Here is an 18,758-nt window from a genome sequence, read left to right on the forward strand (position 1 = left end):
GCAGGTTTTAGATCTCACCCTGGGTCAACACACCTGAATCACATGATTAGTTCATTACCAGCCCTCTGGAGACAAGACAGTTATTTATCTATTTAAATCAGCTGTGATGGATCAAGGACACATCTTAAACCTGCAGGGACACCGGCCCTCATGGACTGGGATTGGGGACCCCTAATTTAATAGGATTGTGTGGTCAACAGTGTCAAATGCTGTCTAAGGAGCTTGGAAAAAAAAGATGTCATATATCATGGATTGATTAATACCCAGAGTTATTTGCATTTATTTTCCTTGAAATACGGTGAAATATCTTATTATTTTAGTTTTATTTATTTCATTTTAAAAAAAGAGCAGTTAGGACTCAAAGGTCACAGCAGCACCTGCTGGACGTCAGAGGAACTGAACATGTCTCAGGTGAGTAAAGCACACACACACATACACACACACACACACACACACACACACACACACACACACCAGTTAAACTTTTATTTTGAAACAACAAAACAACAATAATCCATAATAACACTGATCAATAAGTGCTTTAACACCTGGGCATGGTGTTATAACATCAGGCTCCGCCCTTCAGGTGACCTGCTCTCCTATGTCAGAGGGTCAAGAAGAATCAATAACATCACAAATCAATACATGAAGAAACCAATTAGTTAAAAATCATTAATACATCAGAAAACAATCAATACTGATCACATGGAAACAAACACATCACATCTCCCCGTGTGTTATCAGTCACTATAGTAACCATCACAGTCGATGATGTCAGCAATGAATGATTAGCATGCAGCAGGGGGCGGGGCTTTGATCTCTCACCTGAACAGGAAAAAACCTTCACATAAAACTATTTGAATGTAGCCCTGCCCTAGGAACTGGCAGCCAATGAGATTAGAGGGACGGGGTTTTCACTATGGTAACTAAACCTACCCACAGTTCCTTTATCCAGTGCAACAACTCAGCTATCTAATAGCTAACAGGCTAATGCTAACTATCTCAGCATGACTCATGAGCCAACAGCTAACAATGCTAAGTAGACTAGCTAAGGGCTAACGGCAGCAGCTGATTGGTTCAGATTGTCGAGTACTTTGATCCCTGATTAACGAGGATGATATGCTGATCGTAAAAATCTGTTTAAGTGGGTTCAAATCAACAAAATACTCCAAAAGATACTTCCAATAAACTCTGAAGGTATCTTAAGTCTCTAGACTGCATCATCACAATGACTCCGCCCACAGCTGGTCAGCTCTGCCTTCCTACTGGTCAGAACTGATTGTCATAATCTAAATATTGATTGGTTATTGGAAGTTTTATTGCTCTCACAGTGACCACAGTGTTCACTTTGCTGGTTTCAATAAAGTTATGTCACTCAAAAATAACATTTTATGAAGTTACAGCTGCTTGTCAATAAAATTTCACTCAATAAAGTTTGACTGTTTTTGAAAAGTACAGCAGCTAACAAGCTAACAGTAGCACCGATTGGAAGACTTTTGTGACGTCCCCTTCATCATCAGCATCGTCATTTTTTCCCAGCCTGCCTTTGGCATCATCAAAACCCCACTGACCTTTGACCCTGAGATTCATATTTCTATGACAACCGTCCAAAAGACACAAGGACAAAAAACCTCTAAAGAAAATCTATGACATCAGATGACGAGTCTGTCGTCATCATCATCATCATCATTAGTATCATAATCATCACAGTAGTGCAGTAAACAAACACACCAGTGTGGGTAGGTGTGTGTCAGTGCTCATTGGGCATGTGTCTTATGGTGTGAAAGATCCAGTCCATCTTCGTGCTCCAGCCGCCGTGGTGAGCGTCGTTCATCTGCTTGGTGAAGTACTCCAGTGCCTCCTGCTGGCTCTTCTCTGAATGACAGACAAATGGGTTAGAGACAGACTGGTTAAAGAAAAGACTTACAGGTCGTGTCCAAATTCATGGGCTGCATCCTCCTGAGGACACATTTGTAGACCGATTACGTCACAGCGACGCGCCGAAGGCTGTCCAAATTCGTAGACTCCTCTGAATGCAGCCGACAAGTGTGGCCTCCTTTTACCCGAATTTGAAGGATGGGTCAGGTGTGTCCATCGTGGTCCACCATATCCCAGAAATCATAGCGTGGCCCAGCCAAACTCCAGTTTCCGGCAATGGCGGCTGCTACTAAGTTTTAAAATTACTGGTATTAATCTAAGGAGCTTGGAAAGAAAAGCGTCTGGACTTGTTTAAGTTGCTTGAAGATGATTCACCTCTCATTTGAGAAGCTTCTTCAGTTCTAGGGTCAAATGGTGGGGAGTCCCAGATTTAAACCTAGTGGGAGTTTCCCCCCCCAAAGAGGGACAAAGGACCCCCCAAAAAATAAACTTTTAAAATATTTTCAGGCGAGAATGTGGGCGTGTAAACTTCTAATATCTGCTCAGTTTATCAAGATATCGCATATTTGCAAAAGTGCTTCGACGTTTTTGGAGACGTCTGTTACCCACCAGCTCGATAGCTAGCTGAGAGCTCGAGGGTCACTGAAGCCGCCGAGAACGACACAACTCCCGGCACATCATTTTCAGATCACCGCGGACTTTCGCTACTCAGGTTAAATGTAATATAAGAGTCATTTAGACAACCTAAAAATGTTATTGTTGGGCTTTTTCAGTGTTTTATTTGTTCGTGAGTCAATCGGTTTGGCTGAGATTAAAGTTATTAGATTAGATTAGATAAAATAACACTTTATTAATACCCTGGGTGGTTTTCACACAGCTGAATAAACGTCAAACAGAAAACTGATTAAACAGAAGTGTGAGATGGTCGAGAATTTACGCCGAGTTTATTAAACTCCACCAAGACAGCGGTGACGCTAATCTGAAGGCTAGACCGTTCAATTCCACAGCCGTTTACTTCCGGCCTACCCAACCTTCTGAGGACCCGGCCCACGTAGACCGCGAAGGCCGGGTCCTCAGGAGGATCCAACCCATGAATTGGGATATGACCTTAGACAGGCCGGTCTATGACAGATGGCTTAGAGACAGACGGGTTACAGACAGTTCCAAGTACTGAACTGTCCCTGTGATGGACAGGAGATGGTTGCTTAGAACAGGCACTCTGCTGCCACCATGGATTGGTGGAGTTCTAGACATCTACAGCATCATAATACCACCTGTCTCCTGCCCGTCCGTCACTCCAGTCTTACCCAGGGCCAGGGTTTTCCTCAGGTAGGCAATGTCATCAAAGCTCTGCAGTTCAGGCATCCCGCAACCCAGCATAAGGGAGAAGAGATTGATGAAGAGGCTGGCGTGCTGACGGATGGCGAGGTATGCTTTGTAGCACATCTCCTGGAACCTAAACAGGTAGACAGAGAGTGAGGCGGGCTCAGAGGGAGACAGGAGGAGGTGCAAAGAGGAGGGACAGGGCACCTCTCGAACTCCTTGGTCTTGGTGGATTCCTGGATGCCTTTACTAATGACGATGAGGAAGTCCTGAGTAAGGACAAAGGGTACACGCTCCCTCTTGTAGCCAAATTTCTTCTTCTTGTGATCCAGGAAGTGACCAAAGTCAATGTGGAACAGCTGGAGGAGGCAGACAAAGAGTTAGGCGGCTGCAGTCCCAGGAAGAGCTGTCAGGGCGTGGGGTCAGAGGCTCACCTGTCCATTCTCTTTCACCATAATGTTGGAGTTGTGGCGGTCTCCGATTCCCAGGATGAACGTGGCAACGCAGTAACCAGCACATGAGCGCGTGAACAGGTCGATGGCCCGATCGTACCTGTGGGACAGACAGGAAGTGAGCAGAGGGCAGACAGGTGTTCATGCAAACAGGTGTGCAGAGGGGTGTGCTCACGCTTCGCCGCGGTTCTTGTCTTTGATCCAGTGATGCAGCGTGTTGGAGTTGAACTGCAGCGCCCCCTTCAGGCCTCCCTTGCACTGAATCTGCATGATGGTGAAGCTGTTCTTCACAACCTCGATCAGACCCACGCAGTCACCGATGGAGAGGCATCCATAGGGCAACATGCTAATACACAAACACACGCTCCGTTAGCCAGGTGTCGGTGTGATGTCACAGCTAATGTCACGGGCTCTCACCGCAGGTCCAGACCCTGGTTCTGCCAGATGTTCTCCATGATTTTAATAATCTGCAACGTTAGCATATCCTGACGCAGGTCTGTAACAGAACACACTACGTTACCCACAGTGCCCTGGCACAGCTGTAAACAGCAGTAATACAGTTAGCGCCAAACTCGTTACCATCTCCGTTCTTGAAGATGATCTCGTTGTTGGTGAAGAGAAGCTCGGACATGATGTCAGGGTTTTCCCAGTTCAGCCACAGGGGGCGCTTTGCCGAGGACATGATCCTACACTCCTCCAGCCTAAAAGCACACGACACTTTTTAAACATTGTTTTACTTTGTTGTTTTTCAAGCCTGAAAACACGCTGATGCAGTCAGGAAGCTCTTTAAAGAATAAAACACTTAAAGTCGGTCAATATGCAGATGAATCACTTTTATATTTAGAAAACCCCACATTTCACTACCAAGAGCTATAAATATCCACACTGATCTTAGTCATAGTCACACACACTAAAAGATCTGGTCATGCAATGATCGGTCAGGTAGGAAGTCATGCAGTTATTTAACCAGTTATGCCTACCTGAGATTTCCCAGCTGGTGAACTGGATTCAGTGGAGAGACGAATCCCTGCAGAGCTTCCATGTAATCTGGACGAGACATGTGCTCAACCAGAAACTTCATCTGAGTCTGACAACCAATCGCAGTACAGAAACACACGTCACCGTCAGCCAATCACAAGTCAGATTTAAGTTGCTTTGTTTGTTTTCATACTTTCTGAGTCTCGTCCTTCTTCTCCTGCTTCAGTGTGTCGGTCAGATTCACCAGTTTATCCATGGCCTCTACCTGCACACACACACGCACATACAGGTGTGTTAGTAGCTCAGTTATACAAACGACCAGGTGAGAGAAGCTTCGTTAATCACTGACACTGCTGTTTCACTCTGCTGCTCTGTGTTATTTTCACGCTCTATTCTGTGTTTAACCACCTAATATTTTTCCAGCATGATACTTCCTGTGAGTATGTGTCCATGCTTCTGATTGGTCTTCCAAGGCTTCCTGGTTCCTGTGAACTATCTCACAGGTAGACTGATAAATCCTGGGCTGAGACACACTTTTGTTGTGTGGTGATGGTCTTAGGTTAAGAAAAACTAGATAAGGAGCTCATGTTGAACTGGACTCAGAAGACCAGGTGTGTCAGGGCTCACCTGTCTGTTCAGGTGCTTCAGGTACATCCCGCAGGCTCTGCAGAAAGCTTCCAGCAGCAGACCGAAGCGTCGGGAAACCGTCTTGTTGTGCATCTCTGACCTGTGAGAACACTTCCTGTTAGATTAAAAATGACCAAACAGACATGTTAGATCCCTCAGGTAAACACCAGGACATTTGCACTCACTTCAGGTGCCAGAAGAAGAAGTGCCCTATCCTCTGATTGGTCAGAGCTTTCTTTATCAGGAAACGGGCCAGAGGATTGTCCAGGTACATCTCATACTTCAACACCTGCAGAAAAGACCATGAGACAAAAGACGAAAGATAAGTGTATGTATGTGACAGTACACAGACAGGTGAGGAGTCCAGGTGTGTCTGCAGTGTGCTGCAGAGGACTGTGTGAGGCACACAGCAGCAGGTGTGCAGACCCTTTACCATTTACCATTACCACACGCACCTGTACAAGTTGCAACAGGTACTGCGACAGCTTGTCATCCGTCAGGCCCTGCACGAGGCAGCGCAGCGCAAACTCTCGGACCATTGGGTCGGGAAAGTTACAGTCCAACAACTCGAGAGCCGACTCGGGCTCCATCAGAGGCCACTCCTTCAACAGACAGTACATCTGAGGGAGGGGACAGGTGACAGAGAGACAGGTGAGTCAAAGTGAGGGTTTGAAGCATTTGTCCCTGACTGTGATGGGAAGTTCGGTACCTGAGAAACTTCGTCTCTGGAGTTCCATTTGACAGAAAGAAGCAGCTTAGGGAGAGACTCTGGGATGTTTACACAGTAATGTCTGCAGAGATACAGACAGGCAGAGACACAGGTAGACAAATGGGGAGAGACAGGTAGACAAGGCCGGTGGACAGGAACATGCACAAACAGAGAGAGTCACGTGAAGCTGCCAGACATCTAAAATCAGACAGACAGAAAGGTCCAGAAAGTTTCTGTGTCAAAGATCACGTTAGGTAAATCTGGGACTATTTAAACCTGTTCAAATATACCTGGATCGGAGGTTTAACTGTGGGTTCAGAACGTCACAGCGTTCAGAGGACATGCCTCCAAAAATACACCTGCAGGGTGTTCACTCCATTACATTGATTCTCACCTGTGTCTCCAGAGGAAGTCCTTCTCCTGCTCCGAGAGCTCGTACAGCGGATCTCTGGAGCAGAGAGAGCGAAGCTGCTCGGCATCGCCTGACGAAACACTGCTGTCACAGGCCAAACGGCTGCTCTGAGGGAGAGGTGAGAGACGGGTGAGAGACGGGTGAGAGACGGGTGAGAGACAGGTAGTCTGAGGCAATTGCTGAGTCTTCTGTATTTGGATCTGAGTCACAGGTAAACACTGACAAACTAAAACACACAACAACATCGGAAACACAAACTGCACAGGACTGCTGCTGCTCTTCGGTCGAGATGAAACCTATAAAGATTACACCACAATTCCCAAAGAGGCAAAAAGAAGCCAAAGGCAAAACAGCTGGAGAACAGCTGGAAAGCAACTGTGTTCACTTTGAGGAAGACCCCGAAGAAGAGCACTGTTAATGGAAGGAGAGCACACAGGAAACCACTACCGATAGATAGAGGATCTTTGTAGAGGACCTCTGGTAGAGGACCTCTGTAGAGGATCTATGTAGAGGACCACCTCTGGTAGTGGACCTCTTTAGAGGATCTTTGTAGAGGACCTCTGTAGAGGACCTCTGTAGAGGATCTTTGTAGAGGACCTCTGGTAGAGGACCCCTGTACAGGATCTTTGTAGAGGACCTCTGTAGAGGATCTTTGTAGAGGACCTCTGGTAGAGGACTACCTCTGGTAGTGGACCTCTTTAGAGGATCTTTGTAGAGGACCTCTGTAGAGGATCTTTGTAGAGGACTACCTCTGGTAGTGGACTACCTCTGGTAGTGGACCTTTTTAGAGGATCTTTGTAGAGGACCTCTGTAGAGGATCTTTGTAGAGGACCTCTGGTAGAGGACTACCTCTGGTAGTGGACCTCTTTAGAGGATCTTTGTAGAGGACCTCAGTAGAGGACTACCTCTGGTAGTGGACCTTTTTAGAGGATCTTTGTAGAGGACCTCTGTAGAGGACTACCTCTGGTAGTGGACCTTTTTAGAGGATCTTTGTAGAGGACCTCTGTAGAGGACCTCTGTAGAGGACTACCTCTGGTAGTGGACCTTTTTAGAGGATCTTTGTAGAGGACCTCTGTAGAGGATCTTTGTAGAGGACCTCTGGTAGAGGACTACCTCTGGTAGTGGACCTCTTTAGAGGATCTTTGTAGAGGACCTCTGTAGAGGACCTCTGGTAGAAGACCTCTGGTAGAAGACCTCTGTAGAGGACCTCTGGTAGAAGACCTTTGTAGAGGACCTCTGTAGAGGACCTCTGTAGAAGACCTCTGTAGAGGACTACCTCTGGTAGTGGACCTTTTTAGAGGATCTTTGTAGAGGACCTCTGTAGAGGATCTTTGTAGAGGACCTCTGGTAGAGGACTACCTCTGGTAGTGGACCTCTTTAGAGGACCTCTGTAGAGGACCTCTGGTAGAGGACCTCTGGTAGAAGACCTTTGTAGAGGACCTCTGTAGAAGACCTCTGGTAGAAGACCTCTGTAGAGGACCTCTGTAGAGGACCTCTGTAGAAGACCTCTGGTAGAAGACCTCTGTAGAGGACCTCTTGTAGAGGACCTCTGTAGAGGACCTCTGGTAGAAGACCTCTGGTAGAAGACCTCTGTAGAGGATCTTTGTATAGGACCTCTTTAGAGGACGTGGTCTGAGGATTTCACACACACACCAAACCTCAGGGGGCAGAGAGGGAGTTTTTAATGTTGTAGTTACCAGGCCGTGGCAGTAGTTGTAGCCCAGCTCTCTGCTGATGGTCCAGTTGGCGTGCTCTTCAATCTGCTGCTCGTCAGGAAAAACAACGATCTGATTGAACCAGGAGAACTCCAGCTCCACGCAGGGGGTCTCCTGCAGACCACAACACCATCATTAAATACTTACTTCAGGATCAGACACATTTCTACTGTCTGAGAGAACTTGTTGGGTACCTTGTTGGGATTTGAACCCGCGGCTCCAATGGGGTTGAGCAGGTCCTCTAGGCCATGGGGAACAGGCCACAGGCTGAGAGCCACCTTACCACAGACCAGGATGTCCTTGTAGTCAAACAGGTTTACATTCCCCCAGGCCAGAGGGCAGTGCTCCTGTGAGACAGGTGAGACAGAGGATGTGTCTTGGCTCCTCCCCTTCTATCGAGCATGCATCGATGGTCATTTCACCTGATGTAAAATGTGCTGTTCTTATTTAAACAGCTGACTCTGAATTGAATCTAACAATAAAAATAATTAAATCCAGGAGGAAACAAAAACAGCATGTTGATACGAGGAGATCCTGACGGCTGCTCCAACAATGATCTGATTATATTTGGAGTATTAGTTCAGTTCTCTTCCAAACCCCAGCAGCTGTCTGTGGTAGGTTTTAGTATCTACTAAAATAAAATAAAAGCTTTCTAACCTCTTTGTTTCTATTAAATAAGCAGCATGAACTGTGCATACATGTGTACAGTTTTTAGCTGTTCACATCTGACTGTGAAGCAGATGGTATGTAAAAGGGCATTTTGCAAAATACTTTAAAAAGATTTTTTCCTTAAAGAAATCTATTACTTTGTGCAGTTTTTTATGTCATGTGTAATTTCCATTGCGCATATCAATCACAGTTAAATTAAAGGGTGGTGACAGTGGAAACAATGGAGCTGAGCTGTGATGTCATCAAGTACACGCCCGTTCCAACATTAGAACGATCGCCGCGTCCTCCAGTTCTCAGGAACTCCAGATTCCCGTGGGAACTTCAGAAGCACGAGTGGGACGAGTGCGGACTTGCGTACTTGAGTACTGAGAAACGACCTGGGACAGGTTCAACCAGCAGTCTTACTACACAGATCACTTGTACTCCCTTCTTTCCTACCTCCTTAGCTCCTTTCCTTCCCTTCACAGAGCAGATAGACAGGCAGAGTCTGGCTGAACGAGGGAGGTCAGCCAGGTAGATGTCATAGGTCAGCCACTCATTCCACCTGAAGACAGACAGGTAAGAGTTAGCTGCAGACAGGCAGGTAAAAGGAGCGACAGGAGGGGGGCCGATGTTTTAACGTGTGTGTTTGGGTGTGTCGTACCTGGGGTTGGAGCAGGGCACTCTCTGGGTGTTGACGTTGTCACAGAGCGGCTCTCCTCCGTGATAGATCCCTGTCCTCACATAGATCTACACACACACAACAAAATCCTATCTGATGTTTTGGATTCATATCACATGCAAGGGTGGGACTGATCCAACCATCCACCCAAACATCCAGACATCTAATCCAGTCCAGTGAACCGGCCCCCAGTGCTCAGAACCTCTGCAGAGTCCTGGGTCTCCTCCTGCTACGACCCTGTGAGTCCTTCTTTGAACATTAAAGCTTCTCAAAGCACGTAATAATTACTGGAGTCAGGGCTGATGCTTGATCATGATAACACCTGTTAGACCCCACATGTGATGCGGCAGGTCCAGGCAGCGAGTACCGACTCACCTTATCGATGTCTCTGATGTTCACGTTCACGTACGTGGCGCAGAGCAGCCGGACTCTCAGCAGAGTGTTGAAGGCCCACAAGGAGCGAGGAGGAGAACCGTCGCCTCCTCCTGGACAGGGAGACGGCTGAGGAGTCCGACGGCTGAAACACACACAGCTCAAGTCACCTCCTGTCCTGTGTCCTGTGATACCTGCAGGTGTGACACCTGTGACGGCCATACCTGTAGGAAGGCGTGACGAAGCCTGAGGCGGGAAGCTGAGAGTAGAGGCTGTCTTTGGACACGAGCATCAGGTGAGGAAGACGTCCCACGATGATGCAGGAGCGGATGTACTGCAGACACACAGGTGAGGAACTGAAGATCACCTAATCCTGGATGACACTTTAAGCTCACGTTGGACAGTCTCACCTGTCCTGTACGTGACATTAATGTGAACTATGGGCAGCAGGTAGGTCAGGTGTAGGACAAACTGTGACAGGTGCAGTGAAGCCACAGGATCAGCTGTTACCTTATACTGACTGAGAGGAAACTTCTCCAGCAGGTACTCATCGCAGCCACACACCTGAGAGGCACACAGGGAGGGAGACAGGTGAGTCGACAGGTGTGGGGCCAGACAGGTAGACACAGACAGACAGGCGTACCTTAAGGATGTACTGGCCCTGGTACTCCTGAACGCAGAGGCGGAGCTGCTGAGGTGAAAGGTGCATCGATCGGCTTTTCTTCCTGATGGACTCGGCGATCAGCTGCTCAGGTAAACTGTCGTGACTAACCTGCACACACACACACACACACCTGGTGACTACCTCACTTCCTGTTCTGATTGTTTCAGGAACCAGCTCAGTGTCCAGGTTTACCTTCAAGGTGTACTTCTGTTTGGAGTTTGATGGAGACACGATCACCCAGATGGTCACAATCAGGCGCCCTGCACAGACAGGTACAGCAAGTCAGACAGGTATACAGTACCGCTACCAAAAAACAGATTTATTCATAACATCGGGAAAAGACCCAGGGAAACCGAGCTAACAATATAAACGATATAAAAACGATAAAAACCCTGAAAGCCTCGACTCTTGCGACCCAAACGACTCACAGACCGGTACTGGTCCAGGACCTGGGGGTGGGGACGGCTGTGCTTGTAGCCTAAGTGAAGCAGATGTATTACTTAACAATACTGTAGCTTCCTTGAATGGATTCAAGGTGCAACAGGGAATTCGGCAAGCATGTCCTGTTTCCCCTAAGCTTTTTATATTGGCAACTCAGTTGTTAACATGACATACAAGGAATATCAATTTTTAATAAAGACTTCAAAATAAGTCAATTCACAGATGATACATCTATTTTTTTGAAAGATAAATGCGAGGTAGAGAAAACTAAATTTTCTCCAAAGCTTCTCGTCCCTACCCTCACCTATGGCCACGAGCTGTGGGTAGTGACCGAAAGAACGAGATCGCGGATACAAGCGGCAGAAATGAGCTTCCTCCGAAGGGTGGCTGGCCTCTCCCTTAGAGATAGGGTGAGAAGTTCTGCCATCCGGGAGGGGCTCAGAGTAGAGCAGCTGCTCCACATTGAAAGGAGGCAGCTGAGGTGGTTCGGGCATCTGACAAGGATGCCCCCTGGGTGAGGTGTTCCAGGCATGTCCCACCGGGAGGAGGCCCCGGGGCAGACCCAGGACATGCTGGAGAGATTATGGCTACGTTCACACTGCAGGCGAAAGCGCATCAAATCCGATCTGGGTCACCGTCGTATGTGGTGCTGAATCCGATACATATCCGATGTTTTAGAAAGCGACTGCTGTTTGATGGTCATGTCGCATTAAATCTGTCTTTTACGTCACTGACACAAGACAGACGCCAATTATCAGTGCCAGAGAAGACATTGTGAACGCTTCCTGGCCATCCCGTGTAGATGTCAGTGAAACTGTTGGGAAGACAGCATTGGAGAAACGTGAACATTTTATTTGTCCTGTATAATCTGCAGATTCTGACAGAAATCTATCCTTTGAAGCACCTCTCCTCTAAAACGGCAATAAGGATCATTATTAGGTTATTTACATTATTATGTAAATAACAAAATAACTTAAAGCAAAACTTGGGAAACATAAAGTCCGAAGTCTTTATATTAAGGGCCATCAGTCAAACATACTGTTGCTCTGGGTCTAAACAGAGCGCGTTGTGTGTGACGTCTTCTTTTGCGCATGCGGCGCTTTGAGCGTTCACACTAGAGCGCGTTTGCTGTCGCATTTTATTTGTGGTGTGAACGAGCAGACAAAAAAATCGGATTTGATCAAAAAATCTGAATTGAGCATCAAGACCTGCAGCGTGAACGTAGCCTATATCTCTCGGCTGGCCTGGGAACGCCTTGGTGTTCCCCTGGATAAGCTGGAGCAGGTGGCTGTGGAGAGGGAGGTCTGGGCTCGTTTATCTCTCAGTATCAAAAAATGTGAACCCGATTCATACAAGCTCTGACTCCTCAAGTTAAATATATAGGGCTGATAATATCTAAAAAACCCAATTAGCAGAGAAGACACTAATATTTCTAACTGTATCATGGAGATAAAGACATCACTCAGCCACTGGTTAACCAGAGACTCGCTACTTTTGGCAGAAACATCCTATCTAAAGCTGGAGGCATCTCCAAATTGATTTATCCTTGTCCCTCTCTACATATCTCCTCTAAAAGCATTAACACAGAAAAATGTTGTTATTTTATTTATTTATTTTTTTCTAGTCATGTGTGTTTGTCTTATTTTTGTGTTGTATTTGCAATGGTTTTTTTGTATTTTTTATTTTTGTGTGTGTTTGTTTGTTGTTTGTTTTTTCTTTTTTCTTGCTTTGTTTGTTTTTTTCTTTTGTTTTATTTGTTTTCCTACCTGGCCTGAGGGATAGGGGTTCTAAGTGGTATGGGTAGGGGGTAAACTGGTGTAAGCAATTACTAGACATGTGAGTGTGTCATTAATCTGTGTTCTAATATTTCAGTCCAAACAGTCACTGTGAAACTTGTCTGTTGTTGAACAATTCTGTGTGTACCTGTTTTTCTTTGTTGCTTTAAATCAATAAAAATATCTTTGAGAAAAAACATTAACACAGTTATTTTCCAATTTTTGTGGAGGAAAAAAACCCATGACATAGAAAGATCTCAGCTTGTGAAGGGATACAATAAATGAGCGACCCACAACTTCTCCCCATAATTCAGCCTTATGGAATCATAGGGTAATAACACTTAATCAAAAATCAATTTTCAACAGTGACTGGTTAAACAAAAAGATTATATTCATGACAGATTTGTGGATGATAGCGGTGTCATTCTCAGTTACACGGACCTTTCAGAAAAATATTGTCTAAACTCAAAGAGAATATAACACATTCAGTGCACTGGTCCCGCTGCCTCGGCTTCATTTGATTAAAAGTTTATGATATACAATAATTTCTCATCAGTGCTCCCAAATTTATTGCCAGGGCAATGTCAGCTGTTTGATAAAAATGCAATAAGAGTATAATTAGTAGATTCTTCAAAGACAAAATATGTCATAGTTACAACAGGATGGTTACATGGTTCTAATGTAGTTGTTTCATATACACTGGATAAAGCGTACTGAAAATTATGAAATAGCCTATTCTACCTGAAGTTACAGAAACACACTTTAATCCTGTGGCAGAATTTCTAATAAAGAAAGTTAAGAAATTGGATTTCCCTAAATATTAATGATGTGCCACTATTTGAATTACATCATAATTTTTTATATGGATCATCTGCATTGGGTGTCTCAGACATTATTCACATCATCATACTTTTGAGTAAACATCATTGTGCTACATGGAGGAGCGCTGAACTTCTCTCCCTGGTTTTATTGATGATTTTAAGATTGTCTTTGCTAAAAAAGACAAAAAGCACACATGCCAAATAAATAACCAGGATAATGCCCGTCTGTTATTCTAAATTTGACTTATGCTGGGGCTAATATAGTGTTAAGTAATGCAGCTGCTTCACTTAGGCAGGTTGCTGAGTAGACATCTGTGCAGTGGTTTGTTTGAAATCTACCACTTTTTCCTTCAGTTTCCTTGTCAAGAAACAACTTCCTGTTCAACTGAAACAACTTCCTGTTCAACTGAAACAACTTCCTGTTCAACTGAAAGGTTTTTCAGTAGTGACAGTGTTTCAGTAATAATGTCCCTCACGGCACCTCACACAGGAGAGACAGGTACAGGGTGGTTCTGGGCCCAGCAGGTGTGGGAGTACCTTTGTCCAGCTTGCTATAGATGTGCTGGGGCAGCTGGGGACTGGACTCCACGTTGGGGGGGTAAACGTAGAGCGCCTGGCTGTGGGCCCCCCCTCCTTCCCGTTCCTCCATGGCCTCTCTGCACACGCTCAGTATGGAACGGCGGAAGTCCTGGACCTCCGGGTCCTTCATCATCTCAAACTCGCAGACCGGCATCCCGATGGCGAAACCTGTGGGGGGAGGAGTCTGACTATGAGGTCATAGTGTGATTACATGTGATGGGGCGTTCCCTTACCGATCTCACGGTTCAGGATTTTCTCCTCACGGTTGCCGAGGGGCTCGATGACCTTAAGGATGGGGTGGAACAGGCGCAGGTCGCACAGCCGCCTCGTCTCATCGTAAAACTCCTCCCTCTCAGCCTCCTGGGTCACGCCCACAAAGATGTAGCACGACTCCTCCTGGCCAATCGGAGACCGGAATTTATAGTTGGACTGAGATAGAAGGAAGGGGCGGGGTCAAAGTTAAGAGCGTATACCTGCAGCAGGTGGTACAGGGGGTACTTCCTGGCCTCGGAGAAGAGCTGCTGCTTGATACTGATGAGAGGAGTTTCCCTCAGACACTCCAGGCTAACCATCATACCTGAGGAATGTCATGGAAACAGCATGAAAACGCCATGGAAACGCCACGGAAATACAATCCAACAGAAACACAAATATTACAGGTGAGCTGAAAGAGGACGAAGGTAAGCCTGTACGAGTGATGCTTGTGTTCAGCCTTAAAAACAAAGCTGTGACGTCATGATGTCATCTGTTGTCCGACATTATGACGTCACAGAGCTACACCCAAGCTTACATCCGCCCGTGGCTGTACCGTTAGGCAGGCAGCAGTCCACCAGGATCCGGGGGGGCATCAGGTGGAGCCCCCATAGTTCCCCTGACGATGGCCTGGGCACCATGGCAACCAACAGTCACACCTCACCTCAGTGCTGGGCTACCTGTGAAGAGAGAGAGAGCTGCAGCTCAGCACAGGGCAAACAGCAGGGGTCAGAGGTCACTCTGGAACAATTCCACAGGTGCAGCTGTTGGGTGAGGCCCGTACCTGTGGGCGGAGTCCTGTAACCTGAAACTAGACTTGATAAAACAAGAAAGTGAGACTAATTTTGATCACGTCTTGGCCTCCTCTTTAGCCCCGCCCCCTCTCCTTTGCTCCCCCGCCTTTGTACTTTGTTTGGGTTTGTTTGTCCTCTTTGATAACAGGAGGTTTGTCAGAGACACAGGTGTCCTCCTACGAGCCGTAACGATGTTCAGAGGACGGTTTGTCTATGAACAGCTGCAGTTAGAAGAAATAGCATCCTCCTAAAAATCTGTATGAGTTTCTATGGTAACATGTTACATGCATCATAATGAAAGTGTCACATTACAGGCCACGCCCATATGAGAACACCTGGAAAAGAACAGGTGCTACAGCTGCTGGGTCACATGATTCTCAGCTAAAGTGAACAGATGCTGAATGAACAGAGCAGCTTCACTGACGGAGCGTTTGTATTGGTCCACAGGTAAAGTGGGAGGGCTAATGTGTGTTAGCTGAGCACAGGTGATCTGATGTTCGCTGAAAACAGGGAGACGGTTTATCAGTGAAGCAGACAACGAGACGCTTTATGGCTGCAGATCGTGCAGCAGACAGAGGAGGCTGGGTTCAACCAAAAGCAAGAGGTTTATTATGGCTAAAGGCAAAATAAACACACGGAAAAACAGCTGGAACGAATTCGACTAAATGAGACGGGGAGGCAAAAACCACAGCGCTGAACGTGGGACGCAAGACTGTCAAAATAAAACAGGAAACCCTGAGAGGCAGACTTAAGACACACACAGGCTTGACACATCACAAGATGGACAAACAGGGAGTCAAGGATGAGACACAAGGAGAGGAACAGAGGAAACACAGTGACACGACTAAGACACAAAGGGACGAGGGAGCGAGACACAAAGACACGATGGACTCTACACACACTGAAGACACAGCTCAAGCACACTTGGTCCACGCTGAGAGTGGGGTCGTCCTGTAATCTCTTACGAACTACGCTTCCCTAACTGGGATGCAAGTGGAGACAGATGTAACGTGGTACGAGACCATCATGACACCTCTCACCTCAGGGTGTGGTGTTCAGAGCCCAGCAGCAGGTTGACCGAAGCCAGAAGGTGACTGAGCTGATCACACAGAAAGCTTGTCTTAGAGGTGCACCCTGTTAAAATATCTCGATCACGCTCAGTCATCACGTAAGTACATCCTGCAACGCTGTGAGGTCAGTGTGTGATCAACTCTCTGTGAATGGTTCTCATAGCTGTGGTCAGTTTGCAGATGAACGATCACAAGCTGACCTCCCAGCTCCTTCAGTGGGCTGGTTCCAGTCATTGTGCAAACGTCCTGTTTAAAGGTAACCTGCAGTCAGCTGAGATTGAAGAAGTCAGCTGATGATGATGATGATGAAAGGTTTCTCCCACTGAAACGTCCTGATGAACAGAATCACCCTTTGAGGTCGCTCAGATTATTCACTGTTAGATTAGACGTCTTCAATCGTCATCTGATAACATCTGCGGAGCAGTGACACCTCTGTGAAAGAAGAGTCACGTGATCCATGAAACGCTCCTTTTAGATTGGTCAGATGCTGCCGGCCCCGCCTCTTCATGCAAGTGCGCAGCTAGAACCATGATTTAACTTAAGAGCCACCCTGGGTGACCGAGAGCCTTCACAGACATCCTCATGTGCTGTTGTTGTTGTTCTCCCAACCAGGCCGTCAAACAAAGGAAATAGGACACGCACACACACACGCACACACACACACACGCACACACACGCGCACACACACACACACACACACACACGCACACACACACACATGCACACGCACACACACGCACGCACGCACGCACACACACACACACACGCACACACACACGCACACACACGCACACACACACGCGCGCGCGCGCGCGCGCGCACGCGCACGCACGCACGCACGCACACACACACACACACACACACACAGTCAGGACAAAGCAGGGGTGTGTGTGTGTGTGTGTGAGGAAGCAGACTTCCTGGGGTTGTTTTCCTGTTGACCGGCTGCTTTAATGCAACAGCAGTTATTTCTCTCAGAGTCTCAGAGCATGACGAGGCGGTCAGAGGTCAGAGGTCAGCTCCTGCTGTGAGGAGCTCACACTGTCTGTGTCACAGACTCCTGCAGAGGAGAAGATGGAGGAGCTGATCAGCTGTTTGAGGCCAGCCAGACGCAGAGGAAGTGACCTGTGAACCAGGGCTGCTGGTTTGAATCCCATAGGTCACCGTGGGCAGAAACACGACAATGAATGAAGCGCTGAGAGGTCAGAGGTCAAAGTATCACTGAGGATAAAAACAAACCAGCCAAAGATTCTGAACGACCAACCTGAGGAGGTCCACACACACATCCCAGACTGTGATCTTACGGACAGGAGAGCATTTCTGACAGAACCAGCAGCACTTAGAGAGATGCAGAGGGACCCCAGAGAACCCCAGAGAACCTCAGAGAACCTCAGAGAACCTCAGAGAGAGCTACGTCCACCCCAACCACAGGTCTAAACAGAGAACCTCAGACAGCTGTAAACAGGTTTTAACAATCTGAACAAGAACTCTGCTGTTGTTGTTCCACAGTGATGTCTGATTTCAGAATAAAATAAACATTTTTTTATATTTTACAAACAGGTTTGAGGAATTTTCACAATAAAGTTCTAAAAAGATTAAAAGCTGTAAATGAGTCAGGATGCTTTATCATGTAAGTGTGGACGTTCATCGATCACGAGGCTTCTGTCAGCAGGAAGCTGATTATACTGTTTGTTTATTGTGAAAATCTCAGCTGCAGCTGAAACAAACAAAAGCTCTACAGTCACGTGACCCGCAGACGTCTGATGACATCACGCAGGTAAAAACAGGAAGCGCCGGCTGATGTAACAAACCGGCCCTCCTCCTCTCCGTGACCTCAGACTGGGAAATGGTTACCATGACAACAGGAGCAGGAGCATCCATGAAAAAAGGAGGAGAGTCTTTGTTCCTACCTGGGGGCGAGCCCGAGGGTCCAGCGGTGCCGCATCCTGTCAGTCCATTCGTCCAGTCTGTTCGTCTGTCTGCGAGTCTTTGTCTGTGCTCGCGTGTCCGCCCCCCTCAGCTGATCCCGTCGGACACACAGACAGACGCCGTCTCTCCGTCGGAGGCACTGAAACTGTCTGTCTGTCCGTTTGCAGCGGGCTGAGCAGCAGCAGCAGCAGGAGGAAGTGGCTTCTCCCGGAGCCACAGAACAATGTGCAGCTGAGGAGGAGGAGGGTGTGTGTGTGTGTGTGTGTGTGTGTGTGAGGGGGGGGCTCATCCTGTGCTCTTCCTCTCTTAAAGGGCCAGCAGCTTCACAGGGAGGAGGAGCTGACTGCTGAGCTGCAGGTCAAAGGTCAGCTTTAGAGGAGAGGCGCAAGCTGTGAACCAAAGTCCATTCAAATTTTGACCGATTTAAAGATCATCAGTTAATCCTAATCCTGTGTTTGTTTCCACGATTGTGTGTGTGTGTGTGCAGGGGGAGGGGCTCGCTGGATTAAGGATTAGATATCCTCCTTTCTCTGATTTGGCTGTTTTCTCTCCATCTGTCAGCCTGACCCAGTATCCCAGCATGCACTGTGTGTGACGTCATACCCCACAGAGAGACAGCAAACACAGAGGGACCACACAA

At 47.1% G+C, this 18,758-nt stretch overlaps 1 protein-coding gene across 1 annotated transcript; it reads right to left on the minus strand.

The window, feature by feature from the left end:
* Positions 1-471: 471 nt before the first annotated feature.
* Positions 472-18,705, minus strand: LOC146712212 (phosphatidylinositol 4,5-bisphosphate 3-kinase catalytic subunit alpha isoform-like). Its single transcript, XM_085451936.1, has 28 exons — positions 18,100-18,705; positions 14,885-15,008; positions 14,550-14,653; positions 14,310-14,472; positions 14,035-14,244; positions 10,653-10,720; positions 10,440-10,568; positions 10,307-10,360; positions 10,021-10,130; positions 9,800-9,941; positions 9,407-9,492; positions 9,202-9,307; positions 8,289-8,441; positions 8,077-8,208; positions 6,362-6,486; positions 5,968-6,049; positions 5,714-5,878; positions 5,444-5,547; positions 5,259-5,358; positions 4,825-4,896; positions 4,634-4,740; positions 4,233-4,354; positions 4,071-4,149; positions 3,829-3,999; positions 3,636-3,753; positions 3,409-3,560; positions 3,186-3,334; positions 472-1,875 (listed from the first exon to the last, which is right to left on the minus strand). Exons 2-28 carry the CDS (start codon positions 14,967-14,969, stop codon positions 1,751-1,753), a joined length of 3,213 nt encoding a protein of 1,070 aa, XP_085308062.1. The 5' UTR covers positions 14,970-15,008; positions 18,100-18,705; the 3' UTR covers positions 472-1,750.
* Between the last annotated feature and the right edge of the window lie 53 nt (positions 18,706-18,758).

Source organism: Copadichromis virginalis, linkage group LG3 (genome assembly GCF_057382275.1).
Source record: "Copadichromis virginalis isolate Kocher_CV1m ecotype Utaka linkage group LG3, C_Virginalis_male_GT1.1, whole genome shotgun sequence".
NCBI classification, from domain to species: Eukaryota; Metazoa; Chordata; class Actinopteri; order Cichliformes; family Cichlidae; genus Copadichromis; species Copadichromis virginalis.

Excerpts from the sequence above, each read along its gene's own strand:
- LOC146712212 (XM_085451936.1), bottom strand. The coding sequence starts at position 14,969 with ATGGTGCCCAGGCCATCGTCAGGGGAACTATGGGGGCTCCACCTGATG. Across the intron at positions 10,569-10,652 it reads AACAGAAGTACACCTTGAAG|GTTAGTCACGACAGTTTACC; the intron begins GTAAACCTGGAC and ends GTGTGTGTGCAG. Across the intron at positions 4,150-4,232 it reads CATCTTCAAGAACGGAGATG|ACCTGCGTCAGGATATGCTA; the intron begins GTAACGAGTTTG and ends GTTCTGTTACAG.